Below are 17,738 nucleotides of genomic sequence, written 5' to 3'. Positions count from 1 at the left end.
GGTTCAAGAGATTTTCCTGCCTCAGCCTCCCAAGTAGCTGGGATTACAGGCATGTGCCACCACACCTGGCTAATTTTGTATTTTTAGCAGAGACCAGTTTCACCATGTTGATCAAGCTGGTCTCAAACTCCTGACTTCATTTGATCCACCCGCCTTGGCCTCCCAAAGTGCTGGGATTATAGGTGTGAGCCACTGTGCCCAGCCTGTACCACATTTCTTTATCCACTCTTGGGCTGATGGGCAGTTAGGTTGTTTGCACATTTTTGCAGTTGTAAATTGTGCTGCTATAACCATGTGTGTGCGTATGACTTTTTCATATGACTTTTTTTCCTTTGGGTAGACAGCCAGTAGTGGGATTGCTGGGTCGCCTAAAGCCTTTTTACAGTTCTGCAGCTTCATGGGTTAGTGTCTTACGACAAGGAGTAAAGAGTGCCTGGGCGTTGCCTCTGAGCACTGTGGGGGCAGAGGAAAGGAGAGAGGCGCACACTTTTGCCTCAGCTGAGTTGCCAGTGGCCCTGACTTCAGACACTACCTCCCCTCTCTGCCAGGCCTTTGCATATTGTTTCTTCTTCCTGAAACAGCTCTTCCTGTTCTGCATCTGATAAATGCCTACAACTTAACCTATCACCTCTTCCAGGAAGCCTTCCCTGGCTCCTGCAGGCTGTTCTCGGTGCCCTTCTTTGAGCTCATGAGGCTCTTCACTGGCCTGCTTAGCACATTCCTGCCCCTCAGTTTTAGAACTGATAATTCACTTGTTCAGCTCTCTCAGTCTGTGAGTCCCTGAGGTGTGACAGTCTCTGGCTACCTCTCCCAGGTAATAAAGAACCGGATCCATTCCTTCCGGGCCTACGGCATCACAGTGCAGGGCCGCGCCAAGGCCCTGGTGCAGGAGAACATCATCTTCCAGGGCAAAACCAACAAGACCATCTTTCAGCAGATCTCAAACAACCGAGAATGCGTCATGCAAAACAACAAGTTCCTGGTTTTCAAGAAAAAGTAAGTGCCTGGGGTTGCCTGAACCAGTCTTCTAGAACCACAGTAAGCTCCCTGAAGAAGCCAGGCCCGCACCCAGTGATTGTGGTTGCCCAGGCTCCCTGCAACCCTGCCAGCTGTTGACTCCAGTCAGAAAAATGCCTGTGCCTGGCTCTGTCAGGCCGGGGCTGAGGACACCCTGGGAGGGAACAAGCTTTTTCAGAGTCAGGGATACATAGTTTCAGATCTCAGCTCTGCAGGTTCCTTGTTGCTGCTGTACTTAAGTCGCTCTGCCTCAGTGTATCACAGTTGCCACCACCCATCTTCCCCAAACCTCTCTGACCTTCCATGGTCCCCATTTCAGCGACATTGCCATCCACTCAGTGTTCTCACTACAAAACTTCTGCTCCCTTTTTCTCCCTAATACCAAGATGTCCAGTCTTGGAACCAGGTCTTGTTGATTCTGCTTCTAAAATGTTCCCGTATCAGGCACCTCCTCATTCCCAACTGCTGCCACCCTAATTCAGGTCTCAGCACCTCTCACCCTACCCCATGCCACCTGCATTACTGCGATGCACAGCTTTTCCAGCTGTTTCTGCATGGACCGTGTTCTGATTGGTCTGTGCTTTACCAGCCTGGTTGTAAAATCATACTGACATTTGCTGTATCACTCCTGCACTGGCAATGTTACCTGTCCCTCTGCAGCAGCCTCCTGCCAGTCTCCCTGCCCTTGGCCACCCCCTGCCCCACTCTGTAGGTTGTCCTTTGTATCCCGCCAGGTTCATCTTTCTAAGTGAGAGCTCTGGTCGTCCCACTTCCACGGTTAAAAACCTCTGATGGATCTTCATGTTCTGTAGTAATGATCCCCGTACTTTTTGTGTTATACACACTCTTGGGAAAAATATTTTGTTAAGAAACTCCCAATGTAGATATACCTATTTATTTATGTATTTATTTAGAGACGAATTCTCTCTGTAGCCCAGGCTGCAGTGCAGTGGTGCGACTCCCAGCTAATTTTTGTATTTTTAGTAGAGATGGGGTTTTGCCATGTTGGCCAGGCTGGTCTCAAACTCCTGACCTTAGGTGATCCACCTGCCTCAGCCCCATAAAGTGCTGACATTACAGGTGTGAGTCACCACACCTAGCCAGTATACCTATTTATAACTTATGTGTGTCTACTGTAGCAGTATATTATTTACATTATAAACTATACCCAAAATAGAAAATTTTCAAGTATAAAGTTAAAAACAAATCAAAATTCTAATATTTTCTTCCCACATCCCAGCAGATTATATTGTAGATTCCCTGGGATCCACCTTTCTCTCCTTTGGAGACCCCAGGGTACAGGATACAGCCCGGACTTGGCCAATGCCAGCTCTGGTATTGTCTGATGTGCACCCTGAGGTCCTAATTGTCTTTTCTAGCCTCTCATTTCATTACTCCTTCTCAGTAGTGCTCCCCTGCTGCCAAAGTCAAACACATACAGTCCTCCCAACACAGGTGAGGCCTTTTTACTCACCTTTAGTAGCCAACCTCTGATTCTGTCCACACCTTTCAATCCTTTCATTGTAACATGATTATCATAAAAATACATGTAAGACAATGGCCTTAAACAAATAGAAATTTGGTGTGTGTAAAGTTGGTTCCTTATAACTCAAGCATCAGAAAACTCTAACCACAGCTTCACTATCATTTGATTTTTCCCCGCCCCTCCATACTCTCTATAAGGGTTTGGATGACTGGAAACCCATCAACTTCCATCCCCAGTAGATTTGGATTTTCCCAAATGTCATATGAAAGAAATCCTGGGCCAGGCGCGGTGGCTCACACCTGTAATCCCAGCACTTTGGGAGGCCGAGGTGGGCAGATCACGAGGTCAGGAGATCGAGACCATCCTGGCCAACATGGTGAAACCCATCTCTAAATAAATAAATGAAAGCAAGTCTGGCCAGGTGTGGCGGCTTGTGCCTGCAGTCCCAGCACTTTGGGAGGCCGAGGTGGGCAGATCACGAGGTCAGGAGATCGAGACCATCCTGGCCAACATGGTGAAACCCATCTCTAAATAAATAAATGAAAGCAAGTCTGGCCAGGTGTGGCGGCTTGTGCCTGCAGTCCCAGCACTTTGGGAGGCCAAGGCAGCTGGATCACCTGAGGTAAGGAGTTCAAGACCCACCTGGCCAAGATGGCAAAACTCCATCTCTACTAAAAATATAAAAATTAGGCGTGTGGTGACGGGCACCTGTGGTCCCAGCTACTTAGGATGCTGAGGCAGGAAGATTGCTTGAACCTGGGAGGAAGAGGTTGCAGTAAGCCCAGATCACACCATTGCACTCCAGTCCATCTCAAAAAGTAATAATTTAAAAAAATCCTGTAGTATGTAGTCTTTTGAGTCTGGCTCCGTTCACTTAGTCTAACACAGTGGAGATTGATTCATGGTGTTGTGTGTAAGGCATTCATTCCTTTCGATCGCTGGGTAGTCTTCTGCTGTATGGGTATACTGCAGTTTATTCACTCATCAACTGAGGACTATTTAGGTAGTTTCTAGTTTTTTGGAGAGTATTAATAAAGCTTCTATAAACATTTGTGGTCATAGAGCTGAAAAGAAATGAAAATGAAAGAAGAAAGGCTGGGCACCATGGCACGCACCTGTAATCCCAGCTACTCGGGAGGCTGAGGCAGGAGGATCACTGAAACCCAGGAGTTTCAGATCAGCTTGGGCAACGTAATGAGACCCTGTCTCACAACCACCACCCTATGATCTTATCCATTCTTACTTAAAATGGGGAAATTGGCTGGGTGGTTGAGGAGGTTGAGGCTGCAATGAGCCATGATTGTGTCACTGCACCCCAGCCTGGGCAACAGAGTGAGACCCTGACTCAAAGTGGGAAAATTGAGGCCCATAGACCTTATCCAAGGTTACGTGCAGAGTTGAAGGCAGAGCTGGACGTGGAATGCAGGACTTTTGCCCCTTAGTTTCTCAGTATCCCACCTCTTTGGGCTCACACTAAACTGGAAGACAGAACCTACATCCAGATTTCAATACCTAGATCCACCAATCTGGAACAAAAGTTAAGACTGTGCTGTGCCCTGCAGCGCTGCAGACCTTTCAGAAGTTCACTGACTTTGGTTTTGCACCTCCAGGTCTGATACGTGGCGCCTGGTGAACCCACCAGCACGGCCCCACCTCGAAAACTCTCTCAGATGCCCCTCAGCAGCCCACAATGGGCAGAAGGTGACAGCCATGGCAACGAGGATCACAGCCCGCGTGGAAGGTGGTTACCACAGCAACCGCAGTGTCTTCTGCACCATCCTGTGAGGACAGACCTGTGTGCTCCCCGTAGGTAGGGCCACATCTGTGTGTCCCCAGATCCCAGCCTGGGGCTGGGGTGGGATTAGTGGCCTGAGGAGAGGAAGGCCAGCTCCCAAAGGACTTTACTGAACCATACTGTGAATGTGTCAAAGTCCCAAAGCCAGGTGAGCTCAGACCCCACAGCTTGAGGAAGGGGGCTGGATGCAGGGCCAGCTCAGCCTGAACAATCCCCTCCCACTCAGCCTTTCCTATGGGGCCCTCACCAGCTTGCAGGGGTCGCTGTCGTGCACTTGGCTGCATGGCTGGTTCTATCGGGCCCTAGGTGCTGCTGTGTTGGGTGTGATGGGAGGGGGTGGAGGGAGCCATGAGCACTGGCTTCTCCCTGAGGACATTGGGCACAAGAGTGCTGGCCTCTTCTATCCCTGGCACTGTCCCTTGCACTTGTTTAGTGGCCCCAATGTGAGTCGCTGTACAAAATGCTGCCTTTACTATTTTCTAAGAAATGACTTTTCTGTGAACCAAAAGTAACAAAAACCTCAATAACCAAAATAAAGTTCTATATTATTTTAAGAGGCATTTCTGGAAGGCTTTCCTTGGTTTGGGCATATACTGGGGCTTATAGGTGGGAGAGTTGTGTCCAGTCATTCCCAGAAATTAAGCCTCAAAGTGTCAAACCCATCTGAAATTTAAAAGTAATCACACATTCTACCCTGAAGATGCATTAGAAGTCCTTTTCTGAGAGATTTTTTCCAAGGAGTTGTCACATACTTGATTTTCATGGCTTAAAGAGGCAAGTCGATTCCCTGTCCATACCTCTGCTGGAGGAAGACAAAGTATGGTCCAAGTAGCACCTGCCTCAAAGCTCAGGCAAGACTCCTTTCTATCGTGACTCCCTAATGGAGGCCCCTAGGTGCTGGGTAAATTTCTCTCAGAAGAGCTGAGCTCGCTCTCCCTCCCTCCCTCCCTTCACTGACCCGGCCTTCCAGGCGCTGAGTAGCACAAATCTCAGCTGCTCCCGCTTGAAACAGGACCCTGGAGATCTGAGGATGGGCCCAGGCCATGTACCTAAGACTTCCTGTGTCACACTCCTGCTGACCCCTGCCTTCTATGTGGCTTCAGCCAGGCAGAGAAGTTGGGTCACCACTTCCTCTGACTTGGCTCCACCCCATTACAACAGGCTGTACCCTACTGGTGTGTAAGAACCCCATCACAATGGTGACCCAGTTAGCTTCTGATAAAGCCTGAAGCATCATTTTCCAGGTGTGCTGAACCTGATCCTCCTTCCTCACCACGTACTCCACTGGCCCTTCCAGACCTAAGCACACCACTTCACATTTCTCCTTGGAAACCTTCATCCATTAGATCTGACTCAGCCTGGGATGGGCACAGTGGCTCACGCCTATAATCCCAGCACTTTGGGAGGCCGAGGTGGGTGGATCACGAAGTCAGGAGTTCAAGACCTGCCTGAACCTGACCAACATGGTGAAACCCCGTCTCTACTAAAAATACAAAAATTAGTTGGGTGTGGTGGCACCCACCTGTAATCCCAGCTACTTAGGAGGCTGCGGCAGGAGAATCACTTGAACCCAGGAGGCGGAGGTTCAAATGACTGATCATGCCACTGCGCCACTGCACTTCAGCCTGGGCAACAGAGTAAGACTCCATCTTGGGGGGCGGGAAAGAGATTTGACTCAGCCTGGTGAAATCTTTGAGCCTGAGCCAGGCCCCACCCTCCCAAATCCCCACACAGGTGAACCAACATGGGAAACTTGTCATTTATAATCACAGCAATAACACCAAAGGAGAGAGATGAAGTCCAACCTGGCCATCACTTTATACCTCTGCATAGGACAGCACAGTGGAGATGCTGGCTTCTGGCTTCATACCTGTGCCAAAGCAACGCTTCTTTTTTTCCTTATTTTACTTTTTAGAGACAAGGTCTCTCTCTGTTCGCCCAGGCTGGAGTGTGACCACGCAATCATAGCTCACTGCAACCTTGATTTCCCAAGCTCAAGTAATTGTCCTGCCTCAGCTGGGATTACAGGCACACACCACCAGGCCTGACTTTTTATTTTTTTATTTTTTGCAGTAGAGACAAGGTCTCCCTATGTTTCCCAAACTGGTTTCGAACTCTTGAGCTCAAGTGATCTTCCCACCTCAGCCTCCCAAAATGCTGGGATTTCAGGTGTGAGCCACCATGCCCGGACCTTTCCTTTTTAAAAAATAAGAATGGAAATGAATAGGACCAGCCTGTGGCTATGATGCAGCCAAAATCTGTCTGGAAAGCAGGCATCTAGGTAATCTTCCTCCGCTTTGACAGGTGGCCTGAGGTCTGGGCGGGAGGCAGCGGGAGGGACAGGGTGCCCAGTTTGTGATCTTCTTCACCACCGGCGGCCACAGACACCCTTCTTTTGGAGATCTTCAGCCTCATGGCTTTGGCTATCTCCATCATCCTAAGGAAGACACAGACAGAACAATCAGAGAGACTCCTCAATGTGACTGTTCAGGGAGGTGTGGCAAAAGGTAGCAGCACATTCATGCTCGAGGCCATAAAGACAGAATCCCAAAGGTTGCCAGCAGGAGCAAAGCCCCAGGCAGAGGGGCAGGCAAGGTCCCCTCACCCACTGGGAGCCATCAGACAGACAATTTCATTTTAATGTGCTGCCCTTCGAAAGATCCATGTGGGTGATGAAAAACCAGAGTATCTTAGAGCCCTATGGACAACTTTCTTTACCACCCATAACCAAATTTTTAGCAATCAGCATTGAGCACTTGCTAGAATTTGACAGGTTCCAAGTACCTGTTCTCTTTTCTCAGCCTCGGTGCCTGTGGGAACACAGTCTATGGACAGCTCTCAGAACAGTCCCTCCATGGACTGCTAGGAGAGTCCAGACAGAGGTGTGTTCACCGGCTCTCCTAGACACAGTCTGGGTCCCTGGATATCACATGCCCCTATATCACTGACAAAGATCAGCTGACCCCACAGTTTAGGTTTCCTGGCAGCTCTGCCCCTAGTGTCTGAATCTCCTCCACAAGGTTAGAGGGAGCCTGAAAGGTCACCCCCACCACCAGCTCTCCCAGTCGGGTCAGAGAAGTGCAAACATGACATCCCTGCCAAACTGTGGTTCCACCTGTCCCTGAACACCTCCCCTGGGCAAGCCCTTCCATCCGATTCTGAGGAAGCTCTTCTTAACTAAGTGGAAGTTGGGTTCTCCTACTACTTCCACCCTGGGCTGCACCCTCAGAACCATATAAAATCCCTCTCCCCAGTGACAGAAATTCAGAGAATGGAAGCTGCTTGGTTATTCAGGGAACAGAATGTTATGAAAAGGCTCATGTCTGAAGTCCAACTGCTCCCCTCTTGGTTGTGTAACTTTGAGAAAGTCATGTACTTTTCTAAACCTGATTCTTCAATTGTTTTCTAGGGAAATCAATGAGATAATGACATAATTTAAGACTGTGCCTTGCAAAGAGAAGGCACTCAGTAATGTCTAGTTGCTCATTCAGTCAATGATTGATTCATTGAAAACAGACCTCTAGTTCCAAGTTGTTCCCACATGTAAAAATCCTCAGTTCCCTTAGTGGCACCTCATGCTTTCCAGTGGTACCAGAAGTAGGACATCAAGGCGCCCTGCAGGGAGCTCTTTATTCTGTCGTGCTCACCTTTTCTCACTGAGCTTCAAGTCCCTCTGTAACATTGTCAGGTCAATTTGGAAGTCATTTATGTGCAAGGCAAGTATGATCACATATGCAGTAATCTTCGCCTTCATAGAATCCGAAATTAAGTTCCGTAAACTAGAAAATCAGTGGCAATGAAGAAACAAAATTAAAGTCTAAGACAATTTCTCCAAAAGCAAAATAAGAACATCCAAGCATATTCCCATATGCACTCAGGAACTAAAGGAAAGGAAAAGGAATGTGGATGGCTTCTTTGCCCTCCCAAGGTTCCTGGGCCTCACACACAGTGGAGCAGTGTGCCGGTCCACATTTCCCTCTGAGGGGGAGAGAGAAAGCTGAGCGTACACGCTCCCTGGGCACCACTAGCACTTCGAGCTGGTGAGGGCCCTCTGAGTCTGTCCCCGCCTGCACAGCAAGGCTGCTGGGAAAACAGTCATTCCCAAATCAACTGTGCTGATTCTTCTAAGCACACCCAGGAGCAGGAAACACATTCCGTGGAGATGGCAGGAAGGAAAGCCCAGGGGCACTGCTTGTGGGTCTTTCCCCAAAGTCCCCAAGTTGGCCTGCCCTTTTATGCAACACTGCCTTTCCGCAGAACACCAGCTCTGTGGGACATCAGGAAGGGCTCCTCAAAAGAAGTATGTGAAGTAAAACAAGTCTCTATTATAGGACTTCACAGAGCTTCTAAGATTCCAAAAAGACAATACCTTTCCAAAAAGAACAGAGTAATATTTAGCGTTTGCTAGACTTACTGGGGCCCCAGGAGACTTCCAAATGGCAGTAGTCTCTTTAGCACTGCATATCTGTGGACATGAAATTGAGTCCAAGCCCCCAGCTCCTCACTCCCCCCACCTGCTTTCCCTTGCACAGGAAAAATCCCAGAAACCACCCCCTGACCTGCCATTGTTGTACGTCAAGCAGGTAAAGTGCTTCAGCAGTTTGGTGTTGATGATGTGGGGAATGTCAGGTCCCAGAGCATCTACAACACAAAGTTAAGTTTGATCATTTTCTCTTAAAACTCTCAGGCCACACCTCAACCATGAGCTGAGAGAAAAGCTCAACAGCTGGGCCTCTGTAATGACCAGAACCAGGTGGTAAAAGAAGCAGGACCCACAAAGAACAGCCATGGCAAAATAAAAACATGCTTGGTGTGCCTCTGCTGGCAGACCTCCCTGCAAGAGTGATGCTGGTGAGGGGCCAGTGACAAGACCACAGCCCGAGGCCTAAGACACAGAATTTTTTTTTTTGAGACAGACTTTTGCTCTTGTGGCCCAGGATGGAGTGCAATGGCACAATCTCAGCTCACTGCAACCTCTGCCTCCTGGCTTCAAGCAGTTCTCCTGCCTCAGCCTCCCAAGTAGCTGGGATTACAGGCATGCCCCACCACGGCCGGCTAATTTTGTATTTTTAGTCGAGACGGGGTTTCTCCTTGTTGGTCAGGCTGGCCTTGAACTCCTGACCTCAGGTGATCCACCCACCTCAGCCTCTCAAAGTGCTGCGATTATAAGCGTGAGCACAGGCGTCCCAGCAGGACGCAGATTTAACATGACGTTAGAAAACAAAATTGTGCTAAAAGCTCAGAGAGACAGAGAGGGAAAGGTGGAATTGGAATGTGAAAATAAGAACTAAGTGGCCGGTCGATGTGACTCACACCTGTAATCCCAGCACTTTGGGAGGCCAAGGCAGACAGATCACCTGAGGTCAGGAGATTGAGACCAGCCTGGGCAACACAGTGAAACCCCACCTCTACTAAAAATACAAAAATTAGCCAGGTGTTGTGGCGTGCACCTGTAATCCCAGCTACTTAGGAGGCTGAGGCAGGAGAATCGCTTGAACTTGGGAGGTGGAGGTTGCAGTGAGCTGAGATTGTGACACTGTACTCCAGCCTGGGCAATCGAGTGAGACAGAGTCTCAAAAAAAAACAACTAAGCAAATACAGGCTGGGCGAGGTAGCTCACGCCTGTAATCCCAGCCAGCACTGTGGGAGGCCGAGGCAGGTGGATCACCTGAGGTCAGGCGGTCAAGACCAGCCTGGCCAACATGGAGAAATCTCGTCTCGGCCGGGCACGGTGGCTCACGCCTATAATCCCAGCACTCTGGGAGGCCGAGGCTGGTGGATCACGAGGTCAAGAGATCGAGACCATCCTGGTCAACATGGTGAAACCCCGTCTCTACTAAAAATACAAAAAATCAGCTGGGCATGGTGACGCATGCCTGTAATCCCAGCTACTCAGGAGGCTGAGGCAGGAGAATTGCCTGAACCCAGGAGGCGGAGGTTGTGGTGAGCCGAGATTGCGCCACTGCACTCCAGCCTGGGAAACAAGAGTGAAATCCGTCTCAAAAAAAAAAATGTTTATCATTGACTTACTTTTCCGCTTTACTACCCTCTGAGCTCGAAATCTGATGAGGGTATCCAAAAACCATATGCACCGGGCCTGACGGTCTCGGCTCTCCACATTTGATGGCAAAGACTTCAGTGCGTCTATGACGAACGTGCAATGGCTAAAACAAGGAAAAGAAAGGGAGGCCTGTGTCAGGGTAAGATGTGCAGTCAGGAACTATTTCCCTCTTACAATGAGAATAGCAGGCACCTGTCACCCCTGACACACACAACACCTGATGAAAGCCTGGGCAACACTGCAAGATCCCAGCTCCACAAAAAAATTAGCCAGCATTGGTGGCATACGCCTGTGGTCCCAGCTACTCGGGAGGCTGAGGCAGGAGGATCACTTGAGCCTGGGAGATCAAGGCTCCAGTGCACTGTGTTTGCGCCACTGTACTCCAGCCTAGGTGACAGAGCAAGACAAAAAAAAAAAAAAAACGAACAAAAGCAGCTGATGAAGGACCAGCAGCACACTCAACATTCCTTATAACAGAAGGAACACGGTTTAGAACAAGGATTGATAAAGGGCTAGACAGTAAATATTTTAGGCTTTGGAAGCCACACAACCTCTGTTGCAAATACTTGACTCTGCCATTGTAGTGCAAAAGCAGCCACAGATATTACTTAAGTAAATGAACAGGGCTGTGCTCCAATAAAACTTTATTTATATGTTACTTATTCACAGGCAGCAGGCCAGACTTGGCATGTGGGCCATAGTTTGCTGACCTCTGTTTTCACAGTCAGGAGCATAGAGTCTGCAGGCCCCCTTCCTGGGTTTCAGTCCTTTCTCTGCCATTTAATGACTTGGGCAAGTTTCTTGACATCTAGTGCCCTGGTTTCTCCACCTATAAATTAGGGCCAGTGATAGTACAGGTACTCTCCTCCTAAGGATTTTTTTCTGGATGAAAACAGACAATGCCAGTAAAGCACTTAGAACAGTGCTTGGCACAAATGGAAGGGCTCAGTCAATGCTCACCATTATTTTCATGCAGTTCTACTGCTAGCAAGACCCTGGACTCACAGAGATAAAAAGGGTCTTCAAGATCATTTCATAGCTGCCTCATTTTACAGATGGAAAAACTGAGGCTTCAAGAGGGAAGATTAGGGCAGAGCTCGAGGACTGTTTTCAGACTCCCAGCTCAGAGCTCATTCCTGCACCTGCCCCTGAGTTACCATTGCATTAAGACAACTACGAACTAGTAATGAGCTCTTCTTTGGAAATAAATCTTTGAAGCAAAAAAAAAAAAAAAAAAAAAAAAAAAAATGTAATAATAATAATTCCAAGGCACTGGAAAGGCACTGGACTTCACTGACCAGTAAAATTTTAAAACAAAAATTGGAGGAACAAACCTCAGAATTACAATTCTTCATTAAAATGAAATTATTAAAAGAAAAAACCCAAAAGCAAAAAAACTCACCATCATCATAAAAGAAGCTGTTTTAATGTGAAAAGGGGATGAAGAAGGAAATAACCTCTGAATTATTTAAAATATACACTATTTTAAATACATAAATTTAACGTTAGAAAAGCCCGCCTAGCATATCCTCACAGAGAAACCATCACTTTGGCCAGCACTCATTCCCAGGCCAGCATTTGGGCCCTACCAGTGACAATCAGCATCAGCATGACACTGGGTGACGCACAGGCAGCTCTGGTTCCCAGCCCCGGAGTAGAAGGCCTCACCAACTTCTGTCCCAAGCATTCAGAGACCAACCCTCTCCCTTGAATGTGACCCACAGCTCCTGGAAGTCCAAACATTCAAGAAAACACTGGCTTATTCATGTTCAAATGCTGAACAGACAAACCTGCTCACTGACTGACACCGAAAGGACCTGCTCAGTGTCTGACTACTGTTGTGTCCCAACAGCACTCCCCGGAGCCCCCATCTGCCCAAGTCAGGGTACCTGTTCTCCTCAATCATCTTCAGTATTTCTTCTGATGTGATGTTCCTGAAAGCTTCAGATGGACTCTGAAGAGCTTCATACTCCGCAGGGGAAAGAACTAGTTACAGGTCAAGAATATAATCCAACCAAAATAGAAACATCCAACTAGCTTGATCATCTTTTTCACAGACAGGGAAACTGAGGCTCAGAGTGGCAATCACACAGGGCAGATCACGTAAGGGCTGAGCTCGGTGACTCCGTTCTCAGACTCCCAGCCCAGCGCCCATTCCCTGCCCAGCCTTTTCTGCCTTTTCTCATCACAAAGCCACTGCAGGCCTTTTCCTTCTGACTGGACCCATAGAGTGGTGAAATTCTAAGCTCCAACCCTTCCTCTTACAAAACTGGTCTGCCCTAGACTCTGGGCATCTACTGCAAGGATACGATCTTCAAATTTATACACGTCTTCAGGCTTGGCTGCATCATCATAGCAGGGAGGAAGGTACAGGGAGTCATCTTGCAAGTCATTGTGGATAGCATCACTGACCAGAGCTTTTCAATAAAGAAACAATCCATGTATCACCCTGTTTGCTTCAGGTTCGACAACATTCCTAAGTCTGTGCACCTGAGACCACAAATGGTCTGGAAACCCCGAGTCTCAATGCATCTGGCAAAGTGACCTGGCCTCCCCATCAGGCTGCCTGCTTCAGGACTGCCATCTTCACTCATGAACAAACACGAGCTAGGCACTGGAGAAGGTGGAAGTGGCAAAGTTCTCCTCAAGTAACTTACAGTAGAGTTGGGAGAGACAGCTGTGCTAACAACCATTACAATACAAAATGAAAAAGTGAAGGGCATCCAAAATAGCCTTTAAAGGCTTAACTTCTAATATTTTGCCACACATTGTAGGCAAAAAAAACCTTTCAGAATATAACACTAACTGCCCTACAGGAATAACTACATGGCCAGGTGTGGTGGCTGGCTCACACCTGTAATCCCAACACTTTGGGAGGCCATGGTGGGAGAAGGGCTTGAGCCCAGGTGTTTGAGACCAGCCTGGGCAACATGGCAAGACCCCGTCTCTCCAAAAGACACCTGTGGTGCCAGCCACTGGGAGGCTGAAGCAGGAGGATCACTTGAGCCCAGGAGTTTATGGCTGCGGTGAGCCATGTCTGTACCACTCCACTCCAGTCTGGGTGATACAATACAGCAAGATCCCATCTCCAATACATACATACATACCTACCTACCTACCTACATACATACGTACATACATACATAAATTTGTAAACATGTTAAAATGTATATAATCATAGGGTATGGAAAGATATTCCAAAAATTACTAGAATTCCATTCTTAATAGAAAAACTGCCCTGCCCACAGTAACAGTGGTTTGTGCCTATAATCCTAGCGACCTGGAAGGCTGAGGCAGGAGGACTGCTTGAAGCCAAGAGTTCAAGTTCAGCCTGGGCAACAAAGCAAGACCTCATCTCTGAAAACAGTAAAAAGAAAGCTGCTCTTATATAAACTTGCTCTTACGTTCTTATAACATATTTGAACAATAAATACTTTTTTTTTTTTTTTCTGAGATGGGAGTTTCATTCTCGTTGCCCAGGCTGGAGTGCAATGACGAGATCTCAGCTCACTGCAACCTCCGCCTCCCAAATTCAAGCAATTCTCCTGCCTCAGCTTCCCGAGTAGCTGGGATTACCAGCATGTGCCACCACGCCCAGCTAATTTTGTGTTTTTAGTAGAGACGAGGTTTCTCCATGTTGATCAGGCTGGTCTCAAACTCCTGACATCAGATGATCTGCCCGCCTCAGCCACCCAAAGTGCTGGGATTACAGGCGTGAGCCTAAAATTAAAATTTAATTGTATTTTAAAATACAATTGTATTTTAATTTTAAAATTTATTTAAAATAAATTTTAAAATACAATTAAATACTCCAGCTGCTGAATACCAGAAAAAGAGCCACCAATCCCAAAGTGAAATGCCACCTCTGGAGGCTCATTTCCATCAACACATCAGCCTTTTTGACCAAAGCTTCCCTACAGCTCACAAGGAGACCTGAGGCCTTCTCCCTCCTCTGTGCCCTGCAGGCCGTAACCCCAGCACCATGACCAAAGCATGCACGTATCCATCCCGTGCCTGTCCCTGTGCTTGACTGTGAGATCACTAGAGGACAAGGCCATGTCGGATGTTTCTTATTACTTCCAGAGCCTGTCTCTGAGAATGCCTTCAGTAAGAGGCAGAAAGGAATCCAGCCCTAGCTCCCAGCATTCCATCTGTGGGTGGGTAAAAGATCTCAAGAGAAGAGAAAGCTGTCATTATGGGCAGACTCTTACCCCAAGTTCCAAATGCTTACCAGTCACACCCTTTGTATCAATGATAGTCTCTGCAGCTTTAGCCACTGCACGATTCAAAGAATCACCGCCAACTTTGTTCATTCTTCTGGCGTTCAGAGCTCGTTTCTGTTTGGTGGTACCAAAGGCTTCAATACAAGAATCCATCTGTGTAAAAGATAAACCTGGTTACCGGAGACAGGACAAACAGGCACTGCTCCTTCTAGCTGTGTCACTATGGGGACACTCTCAGCATCCTGGAGCCATCACTACCTCACCTGTGAATAAGGCTGAATCACACCTATTTACCTCACAGGACTGCTGTAAGCACCAAATGCTATTAACAGACTGACCAATCAACAACATCTCCATCAGTAAAATAAAAAGACTTGACTAAAATTAGGGCTGGTAAATCTGTAGCACACAGCTTGCCATTCTCCCATCTTATATCCATAACAGACAGGGCTAAGAGGTCACTGACTCCTTCCCTCTGAGCCAAAAGGTAGCCTCACATCCCTTCTCAATACAGTGCTCCAGGTAGCACCAGAGATTCAATCAATTTGCCATCTTTGGGTGAGATAACCTTTACAAGGACCTTCTACACTGAAAATCCTAAAGTTTACTTTGTTTTAACATGAAAGTTTTCAGGCTACAACCAATATATTCTAAAACTTGGACAAAATCCTAAAAATAAGCATCATGCTACACCTGTATCAGCCCCGAGAACCAACACCAAACACTGGCACAGAGCTGTGTGCCCCAGATGGGAGAGGGACTGTTCTCTGTGGGCCAAGAAGGCTTCTGCAGGTGCAAACTAACTGTCCAGAGAAACAGACTGAATGAGCTGGGAGCAGCCAGGAAGACCCTTGAGTTCAATAAGCTCATTTTAATGATGGAAAAACCAAGGTATAGAAGGAACTTGCTTAAGGTCCCACATCTTCATTTTCTCACACTCACCTTTTCTCTGTAAGTTTTGGTCTGACTCTCTTGTACCAGTTCACTCTCAATTGATTCATCTATCAAAACAGACAAAAACAGACAGAAAGAAAAGTCAAGTGGAAGGCTTACAAATAGTGTTTAATATTCATTTGTCTATCTAAGAATAATAGATTTTTTTACTACAGGACTTCCCTGAGCCTAACATGAGTATATACTGTGAATATTTAATATGCAGCTTTAGTATACAATTAAAGAACTTGGAGAATAAATGAGAGAGTCAAATGAAGGGGTCATCCGGCCCAACCTCTTCATTTTAGAAATGACTCGCCCCAGGTCAGTTCACCAGGTGGTGGGAGACAGGATTAGAAAACAAGTCCTTGGCTCCTTTTGCTTTCTTGGTGAAAGACCTAAAAAGCAGGCATGAACATGAGGTATGTGGTGGTATTTATACGATGCTCTCTAATTATCTACAAATTACTCAAATTAGGGGCAGTAGAACCTAGTAGACAACAGCACAAGCTCTCAAGTGGCCTTGCCTGTTATCTCAGACATCACCCATGACAAGGTCATCTAACCTCTGTGCCAGTTTCATCATTGGTTAAAAAGAAAAACAACAGTACTTACTCCAGAAGGTTGCTGTGTGCATCGAAAGTGCTTAGAACAGTGACTAGCACATAATAAGGACTTAAGATAAATGTTATCTGTGTGTGTGTACTAGCTAGAATAAACTCCTATTTACAAATTTCTTACATGTAAAAACAAAAATCTGTTTAATCAACACGTTAAATTACAATTTTCCTTGCCTCCTTGGATTTTATAAGAACAATTGGAGGATGACTTAAATATAGTTATATATGTTTGCAAAGCAGGGGGACCCCTAGGAAATTCACAGATGGGTGTCAGGACTCAAGAGCCCCTTAAAATTATGTGTAAAATTTAGCCAGGCACACTGGCTCACACCTGTAATCCCAGCACTTTGGGAGGCTGAGGTGGGTGAATCACTTGAGGCCAGGAGTTTAAGACCAGCCTGGCCAACGTGGTGAAACCCCATTTCTACTAAAAATAAAAAAATTAGCCAGGCATGGTAGCACGCACCTATAACCCCAGCTACTCAGGAGGCTGAGGCAGGAGAATCACTTGAATCTGGGAGGCGGAGGCTTCTGTGAACCCAGATGGCGCCACTGCATTCCAGCCTGGGTGACAAAGTAAGACTCGGTCTCAAAAAAAAAAAAAAATTAGGTGTAAAATTCCGTATTTTAAAAAATCCCATATATATATTTGTGTGTTATATATGTTTCTCAGAAGTAGGTCCAGGTCCTCATCAGATTCTCTAAAGGGGTGGAAGCACTGTTTTGAGAGAATAAAGCTGGAAGTACTGCCTCTGAGGTATCAGGCAGATTCACAATGATCCCAGTGATTCTTATCTACTACCCTATCCTGCCATGGTTCTCAATATGTAAGGGCATCACTAAGGATTCAAGTTCTGAGATTTAGGGAACAGAAGCTCCTTAAGTGTGACCCTCTTCTTTATTATTTTGGAAGGTCTCACTCTAGTCCTGAGCATTCTAAGATGACAAAGCAGAGAAGCAATGTAAATTCTTCCACTAGATTAGGGAAAAAAATAGATCTCCCCCAAATTAGTGAGGAGACTTGTCCTCAACATCAAAGTTACTATACAACCTAATAAACAATTTTTTGTCTACCAGAAATTCTAAAACCTCTTCATCCTAACTATAACGGTTAAGAATTAAGAAAGGTCTTTGATGGAAAAGATTTGATATCAGACATGTCCTTTAATATTCTGCTCTGATCATTGCACAGCTTGCTTTTATGAACCTCCCACCTCAAGTCTCTAAACACCACGGGGACAGGATCTGTGCCTTGCTTACTGCCATATCCACAGCCTCATGCCTGGTGCAGGAGATCATCAATAAGTGCATGCTGAATACAAACCTCTAGGCCAGGCATTATCCCAGCACTGTGGGAGGCTGAGGCAGGTGGATCACCTGAGGTCAAGAGTTTGAGACTAGCCTGGCCAACATGGTGAAACCCCGTCTCTACTAAAAATATAAAAGTTGGCCGAGTGTGGTGGCATGCGCCTATAGTCCCAGCTACTCAGGAGGCTGAGGCAAGAGAATTGCTTGAACTTGGGAGGTGGAGGTTGCAGTGAGCCGAGATTGCACCACTGTGCTCCAGCCTGAGCAACAGAGTGGGACTCCATCTCAAAAAAAA

The 17,738-nt window shown here is 46.9% G+C and overlaps 2 protein-coding genes across 4 annotated transcripts in view; one reads left to right on the top strand and one right to left on the bottom strand.

The window, feature by feature from the left end:
- The window catches only part of FBXO10 (F-box protein 10), a 57,412-nt gene extending 52,554 nt beyond the window's left edge, over nucleotides 1-4,858 (top strand). The window contains exons 10-11 of one of the 3 annotated variants that reach the window (XM_017543201.1): nucleotides 815-996; nucleotides 4,114-4,858. In XM_017543201.1, coding sequence (XP_017398690.1) covers nucleotides 815-996; nucleotides 4,114-4,288 — 357 coding nt within the window. In that variant the 3' untranslated portion in view covers nucleotides 4,289-4,858. Of the gene's footprint in view, nucleotides 1-814; nucleotides 997-4,113 lie in introns of those variants that run through there. The other 2 variants (XM_017543203.2, XM_017543202.2) reach the window with 2 other exon arrangements.
- Nucleotides 4,859-6,092: 1,234 nt separating this feature from the next.
- Nucleotides 6,093-17,738, bottom strand: part of POLR1E (RNA polymerase I subunit E) — a 15,915-nt gene continuing 4,269 nt past the window's right edge. The window contains exons 4-11 of the mRNA XM_017542930.2: nucleotides 15,525-15,644; nucleotides 14,591-14,735; nucleotides 12,669-12,776; nucleotides 12,249-12,345; nucleotides 10,329-10,462; nucleotides 8,858-8,939; nucleotides 7,946-8,077; nucleotides 6,093-6,735 (exon numbers count right to left, since the gene is read on the bottom strand). Of these exons, the coding sequence (XP_017398419.1) occupies nucleotides 6,576-6,735; nucleotides 7,946-8,077; nucleotides 8,858-8,939; nucleotides 10,329-10,462; nucleotides 12,249-12,345; nucleotides 12,669-12,776; nucleotides 14,591-14,735; nucleotides 15,525-15,644 (978 nt within the window). The 3' untranslated portion in view covers nucleotides 6,093-6,575. The remainder of the gene's footprint in view (nucleotides 6,736-7,945; nucleotides 8,078-8,857; nucleotides 8,940-10,328; nucleotides 10,463-12,248; nucleotides 12,346-12,668; nucleotides 12,777-14,590; nucleotides 14,736-15,524; nucleotides 15,645-17,738) is intronic.

This window comes from Cebus imitator, unplaced genomic scaffold (assembly GCF_001604975.1).
Source record: "Cebus imitator isolate Cc_AM_T3 unplaced genomic scaffold, Cebus_imitator-1.0 Scaffold149, whole genome shotgun sequence".
Taxonomy (NCBI): domain Eukaryota; kingdom Metazoa; phylum Chordata; class Mammalia; order Primates; family Cebidae; genus Cebus; species Cebus imitator.
This window is presented reverse-complemented; position numbering and strand designations above follow the sequence as displayed.